The following is a 21569-nucleotide window of genomic DNA, read 5'->3' on the forward strand; positions in this document are numbered from 1 at the left end:
CACGTTTAAATTAAACGGAAGTTGAAACAGGAAATAAAATTATGCATGAAAATCACATTAAATCACAAAAATCAGAAATGGAAATAAATAAATAAAAAAAAAAAGAATAAAAAGTAAATGCAGTGGTACCTCTACATACGAAGTTCAATTGTTCCAGGTCCTCGTTTATAAGTTGAAATGGTCGTATGTTGAGCAGGATTCCCCCATGGGAATACATTATATAGTTCCATTAATTCATTTCACAGCCTGAAAACCTACACTAAATCCTTAATAAATGCTGCTGATACCATTACAAATGACAATTACACATAGCAAAACATATTATAAATAAAAATCAGAATAATAATATAATTATAATAATAATAATTCCTGTAATAATTTAACGAATCGGGTTCTAATGTGGTAGATGTGTTTTGCGTGCTGTACCTGAATGCACCGCTTGGATGACATGACAGTGAGATGGTGGTAGAGATTTTCCTTTCACTTTTAATTCCTGTTGTTTTTTACGTCAACTGCTGCGGACAGTCGGCGTGTTGAGTTGCACATGTTCTGAAATAAATTATTTAAAACCTGGCAAAGCTGGCAATTTCTTTGGCGATGTTACCACAATAATAATTGTCACCTTAATTTATAAAAAATGGCGAACGGAGGTCAGAGGAGGACCGTCAAAATCGTCGACATTCTACGGCCGTATTGTCGAGCCAGTTTACGGACGTGCACACCACGCTCATGTTTTTTTTATCTTTGATCCTTCTTTAAAAAAAAAAAAAAAAAAAAAAAAAAGATCACCTTTGTTTTCCCTGATAAACTTTTGAATTCATTTTTTCATTAATGATTGCAAGTTGTTCAGGCCCTGAGGCAGCAAAACAACCCCAAATCATGATGCTCCCTCCACCATGCTTCACAGTGGGGATGAAGTGCTGATGTTGGTGAGCTGTTCCATTTTTCCACCATAATAATTATCACCTTAACTTATAAAGACTGGCGAACGGAGGTAGAAGAAGGACCATCGATATCGTCGACATTCTACGGCCGTATTGTCGAGCCAGTTCACTGACGCGCACACCGCACTCATATTTTTCATCATTTCCATCTTCATTTTAATGTTAAGCACCACCTGCACAAACATTCTTGGAATCCATTTTTCTCAGAAGAAAATTCACCATGTGTCCGTTTTGCGGGAAAACCAAGAAATAGCTGTGCTGGCATAAATCGAGCATGTTGTCAGATGTAGAAGCAATTGGCGAGTCAAATTTTACGTCGATGTCGAAAAGATTGTATGTTGAGGTACCACTGTAACTTGAAATTTGAACTATATAGACAGTTATGAATATGGTGGTAAACAATAGCGTTTTTAGCACTAATTTAAAGGAATTAAAAGTTTCAGCACACTGCAGACCTTCGGGTAACTTGTTCCAGAGGTGAGGAGCATAGAAACTAAATGCTGCATCACCCTGCTTGGTTCTTGTAACATACGGCAGACCATATGGCCTAAAGGGTGTAGAGGCTTCAGAGGGGTCAAACAAATCAAGCATGTATTTTTGTCCAAGGCCATTAAGTGATTTGTAGACAAGCAGTAATATTTTAAAGTCTTTGGCAGCAGCATTCTGTACTCGCTGCAGCTTCCTGACTGATTTTTGTTTTTCTTATTAAGACCTGTAAATATACCATTGCAATAGTCCAATCTACTAAAACGAATGCATGCATAGGTTTTTCCATTTCTTGTTTAGACAGAAGCCCCTTAATTCTGGCTATATTTTAGGTGGTAATAGGCATATTTAGTGACGAAATTTAGATGGCTATCAAACTATAGGTGCACTCAATAATTACGGCAAGATTTATGACTCGATTTGTTGCTATGACATTGTGCCAAGGTACATGCTGATCTTTGACCTTTCCTTTTTTTTTTTTTTTTTTTAATTGATCACCTGTTTTCCCCACATTTAGCTGGGGAAAATTCTCGCACATCTATTCATTGATTTGATGAATGCATTTAATCAGGGAGACTAAGGGACTATAATCAAGTAGGGACACAGAAACATAGTTATGCGTCATCTGCATAGGTGTGATAAATGTCATACTGTTCCATGATCTGAGCTAGATGAAGCATATAGATCACAGGTGTCAAACCGATTCCAGAAAGGGCCTAGTGGATGCTGGATTTTGTTCCAACCGATAACACGCAGAGACTTTAACCAATGAACTTCCTGCTGAAACAAGCAGCACCTGACAAAGTTTAAGTGATTACACATGTAAAAGATCTAATTGGTGAAAAGGTGTCCTCTTCATTGGTTGGAAAGCAAACCTGCACCCACTAGGCCCTTTATGGAATCGGTTTGACACCTGTGATATAGATGTTAAATAAAAGTGCCCTGAGAATGGACCCTTGAGGAATCCCACATGTGAATTTGGTTCGTTCCGACTTATGGTTTCCGAATGACACAATGACACATAAATAAGATGGAAACCACTAAAGAGCAGTGTCAGTGAGCCCTACCCACTGTTCCAATCTTCTGAGAAGTATGTTGTGATCAACAGTGTCAAACGCGGCACTGAGATCCAATAGTAGATGAACAGATGATTTGCATGCATCATTATTCCAACGAATATCATTTAGGACTTTGATAAGCACGGTCTCGGTGCTGTGGTGGGGCTGAAATCCAGACTGAAATTAGTTAAAAAGATTTGTTTTGCTTCATAAAACCTGAAACTGTTCAAAAACAACCCTCTCGATAATTTTCCCCAGGAATGGCAGATTTCATATTGGCCTATAATTACTAATGGTTGTGGCATCCAGATAAAATTAGATTACTAGATACTAGACACCTCATTGGATTGGATGTGCAAGACACAACTACAAATCATCATAAACTCACAATTTGAAAAAAAAAAAAAATCTTCACACCGATGTTACAAACGTCAAATAGCTATATGGCTATAGCTCGATAGCTATTATTCCTGAAAATAGTTTACAGTAATAAACAGAATTTGGTAAACATTATTTTCTGTTTTTTTCACGCACCGGTAAACCATAAAAGTTTGATAAGCATTTCCCAATAAGTTGCTCTGCGTATTGCAATATGCCTTTGCCGTATTAGATCATATCGCAATACGCTTCAAGCTGCAATACCCAGCTCGACTAATGCCAGATTAGCAAACATACTCCCTACCATTCCGGCATGCCAAACACATCAGTGCCTCAGCAGATCAATGCTTTGGATGTGCGTCAGCAGTGGGTGACCTCAACTACAGAATGTTAACATACTACCTAACACACAATAGCCTAGCAACAGTTCATTAATATACTGTACAGTGAACCCCACTATTCAGTCTCCTCTTCACAAATCGTCAGAGCATTTTTATGCTTATTTTCGGATGTAGCAAAATTTAATAGAAAAGTGATACAAGCTTTGTATGTCAGCCTTTAATAAGGCACTCATTTGCTGCCACTCACGGTGCTAGGCGTCCAATGCGTTTGGACTGAGAGTCCAGTCCAAATGTATATTGGACGTCTAGCGCCGACAATGACACTGAAAGATGAGCATTCACAGCCAGTCCTCCCAGTTTTAATGAATTGCATGAGTTGATTTCATTGCAGTCCAGTCAAACCGTAGAACTACACGTACCACCAGAGGAGACTGTATAATCCCCTTTAGGAGATCAGCGTTCAGCCAGGTGGTGTTCTCCTTTCCAGCCTCCCATCAACAGTGCACGGTGCTCCTATCAATGATGGTGGCTTCATTCTTTCAATCATTTGAAGTGAATGCCAAAAAAAAAAAAAAAAAAAAGGTTGTTCGAATCCCAGAAATGTGATCACTGAAACAGTTTTTTTTCTTTCTTTTTTTTTTTTTTTTTTTAATTTTTTTATTTTATTTAACACGGTTCTGTTTATTGTGTTGTAAACTGTAATTTTGACATTGTGATTTTTCTGTTTGGTGTCTAATAAGATCTGGCAGGAGACTACCGATGAAAATTAGCCTTCTGGCTAACTCAAGTACATTATTATCTTTATTAATGTGCATTGTCACTGTGAAAACAAAACATTTGAAATTGGACATCTATCATTGTCAACGGCAGACAATTAGTTAAATACAATAAAATAAAATAAAAATTAATTTTTGTTTTTATAAACATTTTTATTAATGTATGAAAGTACTCACTAATCAAAAATGCATGATAATTCAAAATTTACATAATTTCTTTTTTTTTTTTTTTTTTTTTAACATTGAGATCGGTGGTCACCATGTGTGAAAACAACATTTCTGGTCGCATAGGCCACACATGTATAACAAATGTTAATATGGTGGCCTCTATAAGTCTTTATGGGATTAAGATTGATTTGAATCACCAAAAATAGTCACTTGCCCTATAAAGGGTTAAGGGTAATGCTTGAACATACCTTTTAAAGATTTCGAAGTGCTTTCGAATAGCAGTTTCGCTGTATAGTTACTGATTTATATGATTTACTGATCTTTATTTAATTCATCGGTAGCCAATGAGTTAATATAGACCAGAAAAGAAATTAGGGTGTGTGCTGACTTCAAATAATATAAACGAGCCATATCTTTAAATGAAATATTGATCCATCAAGTAAACCGCGGGTTTTTACGTTTTTAGTTGTATAAAGACATTTAACAGCATAAAAAAACGGTACTCCACTCCTAGCTCAGTTATTCGACTTGTTTCAACCATAGATACGTTACACTGGTGTTTATTGCCCACTAAAACTTATTAAAGTCCATTTACAATTGTTTATAAGATCGTATTATCCCATTCCTCAACTAAACAGCACTAGAATATGGGACATTTGTAAATTTAGTTCAAGTCTAAACAGGGGTGAAATTGGGCCAGAACGGTCAGGAACGCAGTTTCTGTTAAAGATTCAGGGCTGGAACGCAGTTCCGGTGTAAGATTCAGGGACGGAACGCTGTTACGGTATACAGGGCTTTGATTCCGACAATATGACGGCAACTGTCCAAACGCTATAAAAAAAATAAATAAATAAAAAATACAAAGCTGCCACACATGCATTTCATCTCCAAGAAGAAAACAATCTACTAACATCAGATTTACATACAGAAGTGTTAACAACAAGCATAATAAAGGGCTTGTGTAGTGTAATCCGTTTCCACCGATATTTTTTTTTTTTTTTTTTAATTCCACGGACGGCATGGAGGTTTCCCCAGCTGGTGCAGTTAACTGACTCTGACAATGACGAGTCACGTCAATGTGCTAATGCACGCAGCAAAGCAAAACGCCTGGACTCGTTTATCCATTCAATTGGCTGACATACTGACATGTGATCATCAGAGATCGTTAGCTCGGATTGGTTCAAATGTGCATGTTTTCTGAAACAGCAAAAAAAAGGGGCACTGCAACAGTAAATGGATCAAATCTTTAAGAGCAAGGCAAGAGTTAAGGAGGCTTATTTATCATATTTAGTTTTATTTGCTCTGATGGGGAGGTTCAGAACATCTTAGCTGTCAAAGTGTACTTTGGACTTATATTTGTTCATTTATGTTAGGCTACTTATCCTTATTTCCTTATGATTTAAAAAAAGTCAATCTTCAAAATATACATTCCATTTCACTGCATAATATAAGTAATTTGTACTTATTTTTCTGAATGTATGTTACTTATATCTTTATTATTAAAAAAAAAAAGAAAATGTTTACATTAACTTCAATTTTAATATATATCCTATGTTCTTAAGTAGTTAAAATTGAGATTTGGCATTTAGTATGTGAGAAAATGAGGGAAAATAAAAATCAGGAGATGGAGGTTGGGGTTATTGCTGTTTTTGTTTTTGTTTGTTATGCTTTTATTTTGCAAATCCTTGAAAAAATACAGTTTTGAATGAAAATCAGTTTTTGTATGTTATATAGAAATAACTGGCTAAAACAGTTTTCTTTGCATTTCAGTAGTTTTGACACCCTCCTCAAAAAAAAATTTTTTTTTAAATAAAAATAAAATAAAATTTCTGGCTCCGTGGCGACCTTCGCGTCGGGAAGTTCTGGCAAGAAATTCTAACCACTTTCATCCCTGAGTCAAAGCAAGTCTAGCTTGAGTATGTTGCGTTCCAAAAAACATTTTTATTGCAAACAACTGATTATAAACTGAGGGTGGCAACATCTCGGTATCTCACAATTTGTGATACAAGCGGCAAGCCCCACTATAACGATTAACTCAAAATGATGCGATATGACAGTTTTCGATACATGAGTCAAGAAATCAATCCAAACTTTTAATGGGGGAAAAAAATTGTCCATGAAAGTGCCCACAATCTGTCTAAAACTTTTGCCTATCTCCAGACTACAAGAATGTTTCAATGTGTTATTTCTGAATATAAATACAGCAACACTATTATTACAACATACTTGTTATATGGAATTTTTTCCAGCATCGGACGATTAACAAAAATAAATAAATAAATAAATAAGCCGTTTAAAAAAGGATTTTGATCAGGCACTTGTGTGGGTGATTCCGGAAGGACAGCAGCTTGAAGCCTGGCTGCTTCAGGAAGCTTCAGGCTTGCCCATTTTGTAAATATTGTAAGATTTTTTTGTTTTCATGAGAGAATATGCAATGTTGCTCTAGCGTTTTAAAAGTGTTAAATGCAGCGGCGTAGGTTTGCACAGGGACGGTAGGGACATAACACTCCCAACTTTTCAAGATGCTCAAATTGTTCCTAACAACTTTTAAGCAAACTTATTGGCATTATATAATGAGTTCAGATATATAGGTCATTTAAAGTGTCGTCCCATATGTTTTAAGGATAGATTTCACCCTACCATTATTAAGTGAATTACTTTCATTATGTTCAGACTTACATTGACCCCTTTTCACTTACTGAATGTGCCAGTCAAATTTTTTTTTAATCAAATGGATGTTTGATTGGCTAATGAATTGACCCATTCCCTCCCACACACACGCAACCTCAGACCCGACACAAATATAACATGCTGCCTCCTCCGCCCCCTTCAAAGACGAGGAATATTACTTTTTTTTTCCTGTCAGAAGCAGCCGCTGTAAGTAATGTAAAAAGACGTCAGTGTTGTGGAGGTGGGTACACACCACTAATTTTGCTCCTGAAAATCTTAAGACAAATGTTTATTTTTGGCATACCTGGAAAATTTGTATTATTGTGTCTGTTAATATAATTTATGTTCAAATATTACAATTAAATTTGCTAGTAAAATCCAGACATTTATTCTGAAAGTTTTCAGAATGTTTCTTTAGTAGGTTTTGAAAACAAACTTTTGAATCAAGCGGTGTATCACCTGAACCAATACATATGCACTGCAAAAACACAGCTTCTTAAAACTAGTTAAATTCCCTTGTTTCAGCTAGAAAAAGTGAAAATATCTGCCAGTGCTTCAAGAACATTTTACTCACTTAAATTCCTTGAAACTAGCCTTTAACACGCAAAACAAGATGGAGAAAATTATTTGACCAGACTTAAGAAAAATGATCAGACTAAGATGTTATACATTTAAAGTGTGAAAGTTAGAATAATAGATTTATTTTGCATTGATCATTTAGCCTATCAATTGAAAATTCATATTAGTAAGAAATGTAGCTCTGACCCCCGTTCACCCGATCTGTTTGGTTTTATTAATGTCCCTTCCCCAGCAAAAAGTGTACATGCTGTTATATTGTCCCTACCAATATATACACCAATATATACACCGCCTTTGGTTTACTGAGTGATCCTTATAGTCTAAATAAACTTGTAGTGTTAGAATAGCATTCGCGTTAGCTTTAGCATGGCGACCATCCTCTTAAACTCTTACTTGTTTACATCCAGTCATGACATCCTGGTAACTTTAATTATTTGAAAATAACGTACTGTTCTTACTCAGTGTGTATAATCATAAAAAGAAGTGCTGCGTTCGTTGGTTTGGTAGCACCAGACCGAATTTAAGTCTCACGGTCATCATTGTAAATTTGAAGCTGTTGTCATTTACCTTATTTACCTTGCCATATACCTTTGTGCTTTTTAAAAAAATTTAAAAAAGAAAATAAAGTATATCGGCCACAAATATTGGCTTACAAAATCGGCTTTGGATATCGGGAATCGGCTGAATTTTTTTTTTTTTTTTTGGATACTTTTTTTGATACAGTATCAGCATCGGCATTTGAAAATCTCTTATCGATCGACCTCCATTTCTTGTGAACAACTGTATTTCTTAACTTAGACATTTATTAGTGGAACATTTCAGTATAAACCTGTTGCTTCCTTCATCAAACAGTGACACCATTTTAAAACTGTAAATCAATTTTCGACAGGGGCATATCAACAACCTATTGGGATAGACAGTTTTGCCATATATCATCATATCGATATATTGTGACACGTCTACTATAAACAACTATTTTCAGTTTAAAAATGCTTCTAAATTAAATCAACAATCATTCGTAGGCAACACCTCTGAAACTGCAGAATGACACTCCAAAATTTGACATAATCTATATAAGGCAAGTCACACCGAGAGGGCTGGAATCGATCATTCACCAACCCACCCAGTTAATATGGATTAGATGTCTATCACTGTCAATGGCAGAGTAAAGAAATCATATAAAACCTTAATATACATAGGTTGTCCATTACACAAAAACGCAAAACTTTTTGACACATTTAGGCCTTTGAATAGCACTAAAGGATAAGAAAATTGACATCAATTTTCTGCAGAAATAAATAATACAGTAATGTCTATTGGGCAGTCCATGAACTGTCTACCTCAAGAGATAAACATCGAATTATTACAACCAAACAGCAGCCAAAGGCAGACCAATGAATGCAAAAATGTATTAAATGTCAAATGAGAGGCTATGCGGTTCGATAGTCGACCCCCCTCCTCCTCGCTGGCCCCTGAGCTATCACAGTCATTGATTGGCTCATGTAATTCTGCTCTGATTTGCCTCGTCCAATCAATGGGCCGCAGACTGGCTTCCTGTGACAGCCATTAAATTGGAGACGAACAATCACACTATTCCTCTTCTTCTCGGGAATACATATAGGCTACTGTGTTTGTACGTACAACTGAGCAAATGTCTTTTAGACGCCAACTACTCTTGTGCGTTTAGTCATTAAGATGGGTGAAAGTGTTCACTATACTAACTCCCTCCATACTGCATGTTTCAAGGATGCTGTAACCTTGCAAGTATAAGCAAAAAAGTCACAGTTGGATTACTGGAATTATCTGTGACCTAGTGTAAGAAGATACTTTTTGGACAAAAGACAACCTTTCAAGAATATATTTGTTCTGTTACAGTCCACTCAATATTATATATTAACTCTTTCATTCTTCTGCTGTGAATTTCAATGACTTTTTCATTAGTATTCATCCAATCCACTTCAACTGTGATTGGCTGCCATCCCACACGGTTCAAATGGATTGGATGTCAATTGCTGTCAATGGCAGAGGTAAAAGAGTGCCCTATAAGGCGTTTTTTGTTGTTGTTGTTGTTTCGTTCATCTTTATTGAGAGCTTTCTGTCTTTTAAATTTTGTTTCGACGTTGATTTTTAGGCTATGTATTTATTGATTTGAAATGACTAAATTCAGTTATTTCTGTGGCATTTTCTTTATCTAATAATTCTCGAAAAGCGCAACAAAATTTTGGAAAACATCTGTTTCATAGATAAAAATGGCTACATCGTACTTGTTGTGGTGACATGCATTGGAAAATATAAGATTTTAGTGTTGGTTGGCTAAATTATTCAAGATATTTAATGTTTAAGTTGGTGTAATTACCGTAATTTTCGCATTATAAGGCACAGCTGACTATAAGTCGCCACCCACCCAATTTGACACGAAAATGGCATTTGTTTATAGATAAGACGCACTGGACTATAAGCCGCAGCTTTCCTCACTGTATTATGGGATATTTACACCAAACAATATTAACCAGTAACACTATTTGACAGCGGCATAATACGACTGTCATGAACCAAATGAACCACCATGAAGCTTTGAATCAATTGGCTGAAGAGCTTCATTGCTTTAAGAAGCTTAATTTGATCATCCCTCCTCCCTTGGGAGAGACAGCCAACATCTGCTGTCAACACTTGTCCAACATGCCTCCAAGCATGCACTGCAGCACTACAGATGTAAATAATCGAAATTCATGTTCTGTGCTAATTATTTCGGAAGTTACTGTTCCAGTTGTTTCATTAATTGCTAGTTATGGCATTTGGTAACACTTTATTTGACTTTGGCGCCATAAGACTGTCATCAGCAATCATACTGTAATTATAATCATAATTATAATTGTCATGTGTATTAATGAATGCTTATAACAGACTCACTTTTGAAAGGATGCATAAGATCCGAGCGGGACATAAATGGAGTTAGGGACATAATTTGCCAAATGACACTTAAAGTGATCCTCTAACTTAAATACATGTAGGCTCTAATAAACGGCATTTGTTCTCTTGTACTAAAATATGTTGTTAGAAACACATAAAATGTTAAATCAATGGCAATATTTTATAATATTTAGTCCATATTTTGACCGTTAGTTTGCGCCATGGTTTGCGGGCTCTCAGTGATGACGTAACTGGTATCTTTCCAAATGTGTAGCTTGTTAAACAATTGCTTATTGCTGCCAAAACCCGCGAAGTAAAATGCCATGATGTGCTGCTTTTGGATGCAATTTCCAGTCAAATGGAAACAAGGGGAGTGAAGTGAGTGGTCAGGGTGGAATTATTATTTTTAGTGAATAAATGTGCATAAGAGGAAGCTTCTCCCCCTTTTTGGTCCCTGTATGCACGTACCCTACCCACCACGCGTTACAACTGGCGCCCGAACATTTTTCCTGGATCCTCAGTCAAGTAAGGGATCCGTCTATTTTCTGGATCCGACGGTCCCACCACCTCTGCAATATTGGTTTCGGATCTGTCCATTTTTTTGATTCGCCGGTCCCACAGCGGCTTTTCTGATCAGTCCATTTTGTGTAATCGACGGCTGCGATATTGCCATGGGATCGGTCTAATTCCTGGATCTTCGAGTGAGTAAAAAACGCGGATTTGGATTACTATTGTTATCTTTTATGTTGACTATTCTTCGTGGGAGTTTTCCCCAAATCATACTAAATAGGTAAAGCACTATGGCATGCTACAGTGACGACAGTGACTCTGACGTGGACCTCACAACATTGTTGGAGTTCGTCAGGGAACGCGTGTTTGCTCACTGCTGAGCTCCCGAGTGAAGAGTGGTCAAGGTGGAAATATTTTTTGTGAATAAATGTGCATAGTGGAAGCTTCTCCCCTTTTTGGTACTTTTATACACGTATCCTACCTACCACGCGTTACAATGTACAAGACATGGATTACACAAGGTGTGCTCTTACTGTAAGCACACGACAGCTCTGGATGTTAACAATCTACATAATTATATTGGGGATAAGTTTGAAAACGCAATATGCTTACCTTGAATATCTGCTAATGAAACCGGAGTTCCAAACAGCACACACTCTCGCATCACCAGTTTTGCCCAACTTTTGTCTTATCAGGTATTTGCTGCACGCATTTTTCCCTGAAGCTCATCTTGTGAACGACCGACAGTGCTGTCCTGCTCTTCACTTTTCAGATCTGGTTCAAATAGGAAGGGTAGAACTGCCGACATGTTGGAAAAGCTAACGAGTGACACGCTGGAATTTCGGCAACGGGACCAGTGACGTCACGCACTGCGACATAACAAGAATGGCGACCTATCACTTAGAATAATTTTACAAACTTTATTAAAACAAAAACATTAAGAGGGGTTTTAATATCAAATTATTATAACTCATGTTAACATTTATCTTTTAAGAATTACTTGTCTTAAAAATAGAGGATCCCTTTAATGACATCTGTCATAAGCATTCAGGAATGCCCATGATAGTGTCATGTCACAATTATGACGTTCTTGTGACGCCGCTATCAAATAAAGTGTTACCTGTTAACCCAAATAAATCAACAAATAAGCCGCAATGGACTATATGTCGCAGGATTCAAAATGAAGAACAAAATTAGGGGCTTTTGGTCCGAAAATTACGGTACATCTCTTTTACAAGTTGCTATATTTGACATGAGTTGGATATACAAGTGTGTGCCACCGCTTATGAAATGTGCTTACATCAATTAATTTTGTGCACTTCCAAAACACCAGGATTTAAGCAATACATTGAAACAGCATAATATGTCAAAGCTCTCGCCTACACTGTTATATTCCGAAAAGGTAAACAATTTTTTAGGGCGATATGCTTACCCAGAAATAACCATTTCAATTACCGGCTAATATCCATTTTTGCCTAAATTGCTTAAATTTAACATTTTCTGTGGAGATTATCTCAAAAACTACAGCAAATTGACACTTTTGAACTCATTTTACTGTTTTTAATGACCAAAATTTAGTTAAGTCACACTACTTTTATCCAGGAAGCATTTTGCTAATATTCCAGTGAAATTAAACAATTTAGGTGTATAGCTTCCAATGCAGATGACTTCAATCTCTATGCAAAAAAAAAAAAAAAGGAAAGAAACTGGGAAAAAATCAGCAGGACCATTATTGAGTGGTGTCACACGTCCACATTTATAAACAGACGTCGGCAACATGATATTTTCTGCCTCCTGTCTGAACAACAGACCTATTGAATAAATACGAGTACAGTCTTTTTCGCCCATGTTCGAAATCTGTCACACACAATAACAAAACAAAAGTAGCTCACAAATAACGCAACCTTCGATTGGCACTTCATTCTCTGCTTGGTTTCCACATTGATTTTTCTTACAGCAGACCACACTGTTCATAGTGCAAGACACTGAGCCTTTGTGCTTTCTGACTTTTGTAGGCTCCTCATCGAACAATATCACCCAGTACACAGACATATTTACAAATACATCGCCAGAAGAAACACGGATGTTCTACGCTGGAATTGTCATTGAATATCAGGTAATTAGAAAATGCACATTGTATTAGGACCAACTATGGAAATCGCACAAATACTACATTTAGCTGGCATTTGACGCACAATTTAACATGTGAGTCAACACTGACGTTCTCTCACATCACATCAGAAACGGTTTGTGTCCTGTATTCAGTTAGTATGCCATGGTATCCACTTAAGAAAATAAGTCATTTCTAATTGAGACAAAACATTTAAACAGTGTTGTCTGAAATATTCTACTTGTATCTTATTTTTATCAAGCAGCAAACTCTGTAAAATGCATCACCTATTCACAAAAAAGATCTAATAATAACACCAGATAGTGTCAAGCGACTGTATTACCGAAACAAGTGCTGAAATTGAGATAAGGCCAAACTTTAGTATACAAGCATTATCATCTAATTAAAAGCTACTATGTCTCTCACAAAACACTTCATCAACACAGTGTTAATGCTGTGCAAACCCATCCTAAAAGCACAAAACTTACAGGCATTGGTGACGGCGAAGCTGTTGGCCGTCTCGATGTTGTCCACATGAGGCACCAGGTTGAAGGGCGCTTCCGAGGCATTGGGGCTGGTGTTGTGCAGAAAGATGGCCAAACGAAAGGCAGTATACTCCTGATCCGTGTTTCGGATAAACAGGCCGCCTGAGGGGCACAAAGACAATTCATGTTAAGGATTCTCAGTTTGATAAAAAAATGGAGCGGAATTATCTGGACCAAAATGGCTAGACAACCTCTAAACTCCAGGGACTGCTCATCATTTTGTTTTAAATGACAAACTTAACTGCTACAATCTATGGAACCTGTGACAATATCCTGAGAAACTGGGGAACCTGATGCATTAGACAAGGGGTCGACAACCCAAAATGCTGAAAGAGCCATATTGGAACAAAAGAAAAAAACAAAAAACAAGTATGTCCAGAGCCACAAAAAATTAAAAGCCGTATAAGGAAGGCAACACATCCTGTATGTACACTGCTGGCCAAAAGTACTGGCACCCCTGCAATTCTGTCAGATAATGCTCAATTTCTCCCAGAAAATGATTGCAATTACAAATGCTTTGGTAGTAATATCTTAATTTTTTTTTGCTTGCAATGAAAACACACAAAAGAGCATGGAAAAAATATTAAATCATTATCATTTTGCACAAAACTCCAAAAATGGGCCGGACAAAAGTATTGGCACCCTTTGAAAAATCATGTGATGCTTCTCTAATTTGTGTAATTAACAGCACCTGTTACTTACCTGTGGCGCATAACAGGTGGTGGCAATAACGAAATCACACTTGCAGCCAGTTAAAATGGATTAACGTTGACTCAACCTCTGTCCTGTGTCCTTGTGTGTACCACACTGAGCATGGAGAAAAGAAGACCAAAGAACTGTCTGAGGACTTGAGAAGCAAAATTGTGAGGAAGTATGGGCAATCTAAAGACTACAAGTCCATCTCCAAAGACCTGAATGTTGCTGTGTCTACCGTGTACAGTGTCATCAATAAGTGTAAAGCCCATGGCACTGTGGCTAACCTCCGTAGATGTGGACGGAAAAGAAAAAATGACGAGTGATTTCAATGAAAGATTGCACTGATGGCGGATAAAGAACCTTGACTAACATCCAAACAAGTTCAAGCGGTCCTGCAGTCTGAGGGTACAACAGTGTCCACCTGTATTATCGGTCGGCGTCTGAATGAGAAGGGACTTTATGGCAGTATACCCAGGAAGACCCCACTTCTGACCCAGAGACATAAAAAAAAAGCCAGGCTGGAGTTTGCCAAAACTTACCTGATAAAGCCAAAAAATAGAATAGTCTCTGGTCAAATGAGACAAAAGTAGAGCTTTTTGGGAAAAGTCCTCAACATGGAGTTTACAGGGGAAAAAACGAGACCTTCAAAGAAAAGAACACGGTCCCCAAGTTTTGGGGTTGCTTTGCTGCATCTGGCACTGGACTGCTTGAACGTGTGTATGGCATTATGAAGTCTGAGGACTACCAACAAATTTTGCAGCATAATGTAGGGCCAAGTGTGAGAAAGCTGGGTCTCCCTCAGAGATCATGGGTCTTGGAGCAGGACAATGACCCAAAACACACTTCCAAAAGCACTAGAAAATGGTTTAAGAGAAAGCACTGGATACTTCTAAAGTGGCCAGCAATGAGTCCATACCTGAATCTGGCAGTTTGGAGAAGGCACCCTTCAAATCTCAGAGACATGGAGCAGTTGGCCAAAGAAGAATGGTCTAAAATTCCAACAGAACATTATAAGAAACTCATTGATGGATAGCGGAAGCAGTTTTTCTCAGTTATTTTGTCTAAAAGTTGTGCTACCAAGTATTGGGCTGAGGGTGCCAATACTTTTGTCCGGCCCATTTTTGGAGTTCTGTGTAAAATGATAATGATTTAAAAAAAAAAAAAAAAAAAAAAAAAAAAAAAAAAAACATTCTCTTTTGTGTTTTTCTTTGCAAGCAAAATAAATGAAGATATTACTACCAAAGCATTTGTAATTGCAATCATTTTTTTGGGAGAAATTGAGCATTATCTGACAGAATTGCCGAGGTGCCAGTACTTGTGGTCAGTATCTATATTAGCTATTTTACCCTACAATCAAAATGACTAAGTTGGCTAGAATTACATAATGAGCCTTCATGATTAAATGTTTATTTTCCCGGCAGTGCATTTAATGGAGAATGACGCACCACGTGAATACTCTGCTTTACGATGCCACCTGAAGTTTAAGTTCATTACAATATTAATGAATTAGAAGATGGTTGTGTCATGTTTGTCCTCGAACAGAAACCATATTAAAACAATAAATATATTTCCCTCTCCCATCTTTTTCCATTCTAATTTTTGAAAAAGCTCCAGGGAGCTTCTAGGGCAGCACCAAAAAGCCGCATGCGGCCGTGGGTTGCTGATACTAGCTCAAGAATGTGAAACTCATCTTTGTAGAAATGGCAGACATGGTTTCCTTAGGAGGTCCATTATGTTGTCAAATCCATAGAAATATTTAGCTCATTTGGCCGCCATTGACGGCAACTGACACCCAACTCGTTTAGACTGGGAGGGGCTGGCAGGCATTATTCAATAAACGAGAATTGGACAAAATAATGGAAGCACCTAACATTTTGGCATCATAATCATTGAACATAATTGTTAAAGAAAGGCATGGGGACCATTGTAATGAAGTTGAGCATCTCGTATTGCATTATTGAGCAGTTATGGTCAGTTTTTGAGATTCATTGAAGACATTGATTTCCACCGTCATCATCTCTTAAAAGAATTAGCGGGCAGTCCAACTGAAAAATGGCTTAAAATTCCTTTGGACAATTCACAAGTTTTATGAATCAATACCTCAGAGAATTGAGGCTGTAATTGCAGCAAAAGGCAGACCTACCCCATATTAAATTAGTTTTGGTTGATGTGTTTCCATCATTTTGTCCAACCGCTCTAAATGACGTTCACATGAAATATGGTTACTCAAAGAATCTGAATATGTACAATGAAAATTTATGATAACAAAGAAAATGTTTACAACAAAAAAATTGACACTGCGAACGCAGCCACTGAATGACAAGTGTGACCTCAGTCGTGCCATGTTCACGCTGCACACAAATGCTGCTATAGTACACTTTAAACAGGTAAAATCATGTTTTCAATCATTTCTGTACCAGTGCAAATCTGTCTTTTTCTTTCCTCCGTGTGAGACTCCAGGGATGTCTGCTTCACTTCTCAGATGAATTAAATCTCGTTTGTCAACAGTGTTGTTTTCGTCAACAATGACGATAACGTAAATGTTTTGTCGCTGAACAATTTTGTGTTGACGTTGACGAGCTAAAAACGTGGCTTGGGAGACAAACATAATGAGACATGCCAGTTTTCGTCTGATGAGACGACATGGAGACGAAAATGCGACACAGTTTTCACAATATTCATATTTTACATGGCGTACATCAGCTTGCGTCGTGGCAGTGTTTGTGTCGTCTCACTCATGTGAGATATGCCGCGCCTCTCCCTCACTCTCCTTACCGGAGATTAGGATGTGTCTCAAGTTAGGCTTAACTCCATCTTGCCTGTTTGGAAAGACGGTAAGATTTGTATTCTTATCTGGGCAAGAGAAAATATGCAGTGCTGCTTTAGCCTTTAAAGTTCTGTGCTGACTGAACATCACATGCTAAATGTAACTCCTAGCATTAACGTAGCATTCGAGTTAGCATTAGCTTCAGAATGGCGATCGTCCTCTTAAAACACTGGTCAGTCTAAAGCAGGGCCACTTGGCTTTTCTGGTCCGTAAGTCTAGTGGAGAGCCAGTTGGCAAAATAGTATTTAGCTGACAGCCCACTTCAGCTGTATTGTTTGGCAAATGAGCCATTGCTGGGAAACACTGGTTGCTTGCAACTTCTGGCTAGAAGAATAACTAAGAATGGCTAAGATTAGCAAGAAAAACTCAGATTTCCCAGTGCTAAACGCTCGGACATTTATTTATTTATTTATGTTACATAAAGTTCGTGGCTTCCAGGTGTGTTTCCTGCTGAGTATGTACTGTATTATCATCACCAAGTTGGCGTTGTCCTTGTAGACGCTACAACATCTGTTCCTCTATGTTTATTCGAAATTTTCGGCATCTGTTATTTTTGTTCAAAAACTTTTGAATTTTGCAGACGAAAACATTTGAGTAACTGTCGACGAAAACAGGATGAAATTTGTGCGAGATTTCGTCAACAAAAACTAAACGAAGACGAACACATTTTGAAATTACTAAAATATGACCAAGACTAATAAGTATTTTTGTCCGAAAAAAAACCTAAAAGGGCTGTTTCTTAAATAGCAATGTATGGGTGGGTAGCCCCAGTGAGTGACAATGTATGAGTAGGCAGGACAATCAGAAATAATCTCATTTGACCGGCTAAAACAGCATTGACATTTAAAAATGTCTGACGACAGCTATTTTGCCAACTTCCAGGAAATAGTTTTTTTATTGAAATTTTTCTCCACTATTGCACATCATAATTACAACATCATTATTATTATTTTTTTTTTTTTCAAATTGTTAAACAAGATTCTTTCCGCTGAGATGTATTTCATCAAAACCTCATCTTGCGCTTTAAGCCTATGTGGCCTGTAACCATGCCATCTTTTTGAAGGGATCCTAACTGCTAGACCATGCAGGCCTTTATTTGTCCTCGTTAAACAGAGCATGTATTCATTTGTATACCATTCAGCAGTCTGTTCGGCATCTATTCCACATTAGCAGTTAAACACTAGTTGTACACCACGAAGGACAAATTGGAGCTGGGCCAATGGGAATGTCATTCGATTCCCGGCTTCTGTTTATTCATCAACTGTTTTGCACCAAAGCAGCAGCGTCTTTGGGGTGAAAAATCAGGGATCAGCAGAGCGCCCGAAGGTACGCATGAACATCTGTGCCACATGTCATAGCCATCCATCCAATTCTGTGTTGGCCATTCAACAGGAAAGATGAATGTCGAATCGCCGGTGGAACCCAAGGGAGGAATATCAAGGGATCACCAAAGTCATGGGCCAATGCATCAACAGGCAAAGATGAATGCTTCTGTCAAATGTGCCAATCCATTTGCAGGATACATAGATTTCACTTTAAAGCCTGCACTCTTCGTTTTTCCTTCACACCCACTAAACTCGGCAGCACTGCGCACTGAGAAAAGCCATCTGGAGGTTGCCATTCCTGGTTCTAAATGTGCCAAATTAGGCATACAGTACATAAGCATGAGAAAAGTATTATTTAGATCTGTACATGTGCATTTGCTGTAGTATGGATTCTTTTGTCTTTTTTTTATTGCAAGACGAGATGACCTCTAGTCTTGACGCATCGTATGAATGCGTTGGCATCAAGTGAATGATTAATATTAAAAGAATATCGAAGCATTTTGGAAACAGGAGGTCCTTCTAAAACCTTGCCTCCTAACACCAAATAAGCCTCTCTGTGTGCAAGCGATCACAGAACCCCACTGCAGTGGGAGTGTGAATTGAGTCAATATTTTACTTTTGCATAATTGTAAATAGGCAAGTGCTGGTATGATATTCTGACAGTATGATAACCTTAAGCCAAAATAGCGCGGTATTGCAATTACAGCTCTAAAATGTGTTACTTTGAGATATCTGGGTTAAAAACAAACAAACTTTTTTCCATTGAGGAGGATTTTTATATGTCAAAACTAGGACTGTCAAAATTATCGCGTTAACGGGCGTTAATTAATTTTTTAAATTAATCACGTTAAAATATTTGACGCAATTAACGCAGATGCCCCGCTCAGACAGATATAAATGACACTACAGTGAAACGCTCACTTGTTGTGTTTTATGGAGTTTTGCCGCCCTCTGCTGGCGCTTGGGTGCGACTGATTTTATAGGCTTCAGCACCCATGAGCATTGTGTAAGTAATTATTGACATCAACTATGGCGGGCTACTAGTTTATTTTTTGATTGAAAATTTTACAAATTTTATTCAAACGAAAACATTAAGAGGGGTTTTAATATAAAATTTCTATAACTTGTACTAACATTTATCTTTTAAGAACTACAAGTCTTTCTATCCATGGATCTTTTTAACAGAATGTTAATAATGTTAATGCCGTCTTGTTGATTCATTGTTATAATAAACAAATACAGTCCTGATGTACCGCATGTTGAATATATATATCCATCTTGTCTTATCTTTCCATTCCAACAATAATTTACAGAAAAATATTCCATATTTTATAGATGGTTTGAATTGCCATTAATTACGATTAATTAATTTTTAAGCTGTAATTAACTCCATTAAAAATTTTAATTGTTTGACAGCCCTAGTCAAAACATATTACAGAATTGGAACATATGTATAATGTAAAGTTTAGAAAATGTTTAAAAAATAATAATAAAAATAAATTGAAATATTCTAAATAAAATAAATGCAGTCCTTTAGGTGAGCCTAAACACACAACCACAGCTCAACATTATTACCATCAAAACAAAAATAATTGAATTATTTTCCATAAAAAGCACGCGTGTATGACTCGTATCATGTTTACATTATAAACACACACTCTCTCAACACAGACAGTTGCCGAAGAAAAAAAACTACATGTTTTACCACCACCAGAAACACTAAACATGCTGGTGTTAACTCTCGTAGCTGGTGGAAAACATTCATGACAGTGTTTACTAACCTTTAATTTTGTATACAGTAAATGCGAAATCATATTGGAAGTATTGCCTCCTCGGCAGCCACCATCCGCAAACATGTTTTTCATATCAGTTGTCCCTCCTCCTCTAAGCCGCGGCCGTCTGTAACATATCTGTAGCCAAAGTATTCCCATACCAGTGATTTAGTTTTCTTAGATGGGGAAGAAAGTTTAGGAGTTTCACCTCCTCCATCGTGTAGCACAGTTGACTCACTGACACTGAGCAACAACCGGTGGGGGAGGGTTATGCCTTACGACTGCAAGCGAGGGGTTTCTCCATGCACTTTTGGGACATAAAAAAAGCTAATACCTTCGGGACGGTATGATGGAAAATGTTTGTGGTTTTGAAACCTTGAAGTTTTGATACCACAGTATACCTTGAAACCAGTAATTGGCACGTCTAATTGTAAAATAGCTACGCTTGGTATCATTGAAGAACGATTGCAGTGTTGTCACAATATGTCAAAGTTACTACACTCAATATAAATGCCCACCAGATTCTCACTGACAGACATACAGTGGAGCAAATAAGTATTTAGTCCACCACTAATTGTGCAAGTTCTCCCTCTTGAAAATATTAGAGAGGCCTGTAATTGTCAACATGGGTAAACCCCAACCATGAGAGACATACTGTGGAAAAAAAAACGGAAAATCACATTGTTTGATTTTTAAAGAATTTATTTGCAAATCATGGTGGAAAATAAATATTTGGTCAATACCAAAAGTTAATCTCAATACTTTGTTATGTACCCCTTGTTGGCAATAACAGAGGCCAAACGTTTTCTGTAACTCTTCACAAGCTTTTCACACACTGTTGCTGGTATTTTGGCCCATTCCTCCATGCAGATCTCCTCTAGAGCAGTAATGTTTTAGGGCTGTCGTTGGGCAATGCGGATTTTCAACTCCCTCCACAGATTTTCTATGGGGTTGAGATCTGGAGACTGGCTTGGCCACTCCAGGACCATGAAATGCTTCTTATGAAGCCACTCCTTTGTTGCCCTGGCTGTGTGTTTGGCATCATTGTCATGCTGAAAGACCCAGCCATGTCTCATCTTCAATGCCCTTGCTGATGGAAGGAGATTTTCACTCAAAATCTCTTGATACATGGCCCATTCATTCTTTCCTTTACACAGATCAGTCGTCCTGGTCCCTTTGCAGAAAAACATCCCCAATGCATGATGTTTCCACCCCATGCTTCACAATGGGTATGGTGTTTTTCAGATGCAATTGAGTATTCTTTCTCCTCCAAACACGAGGACCTGTGTTTCTACCAAAAAGTACTATTTTGGTTTCATCTGACCATAACACATTCTCCCAGTCCTCTTCTGGATCATCCAAATGCTCTCTAGCGAACCGCAGACGGGCCTGGACGTGTACTGGCTTCAGCAGGGGGACACGTCTGGCAGTGCAGGATTTGAGTCCCTGGCAGCACATTGTGTTACTGATAGTA

General features: G+C 37.6%; 1 protein-coding gene across 6 annotated transcripts in view; it reads right to left on the reverse strand.

The window, feature by feature from the left end:
• LOC130906286 (glutamate receptor 4) overlaps positions 1-21569 on the reverse strand; it is a 226358-nt gene that overhangs the window by 196977 nt on the left and 7812 nt on the right. For all 6 annotated transcript variants that reach the window (XR_009061281.1, XM_057820452.1, XM_057820451.1 and 3 more), the window contains exon 2: positions 13419-13577. Coding sequence is in view for 5 of the 6 variants with exons in the window: in XM_057820452.1 (XP_057676435.1) it covers positions 13419-13577 (159 nt within the window). In the remaining variant the exon portion in view is untranslated. The remainder of the gene's footprint in view (positions 1-13418; positions 13578-21569) is intronic.

The sequence above is a fragment of the Corythoichthys intestinalis genome, chromosome 18 (genome assembly GCF_030265065.1).
Source record: "Corythoichthys intestinalis isolate RoL2023-P3 chromosome 18, ASM3026506v1, whole genome shotgun sequence".
Taxonomy (NCBI): domain Eukaryota; kingdom Metazoa; phylum Chordata; class Actinopteri; order Syngnathiformes; family Syngnathidae; genus Corythoichthys; species Corythoichthys intestinalis.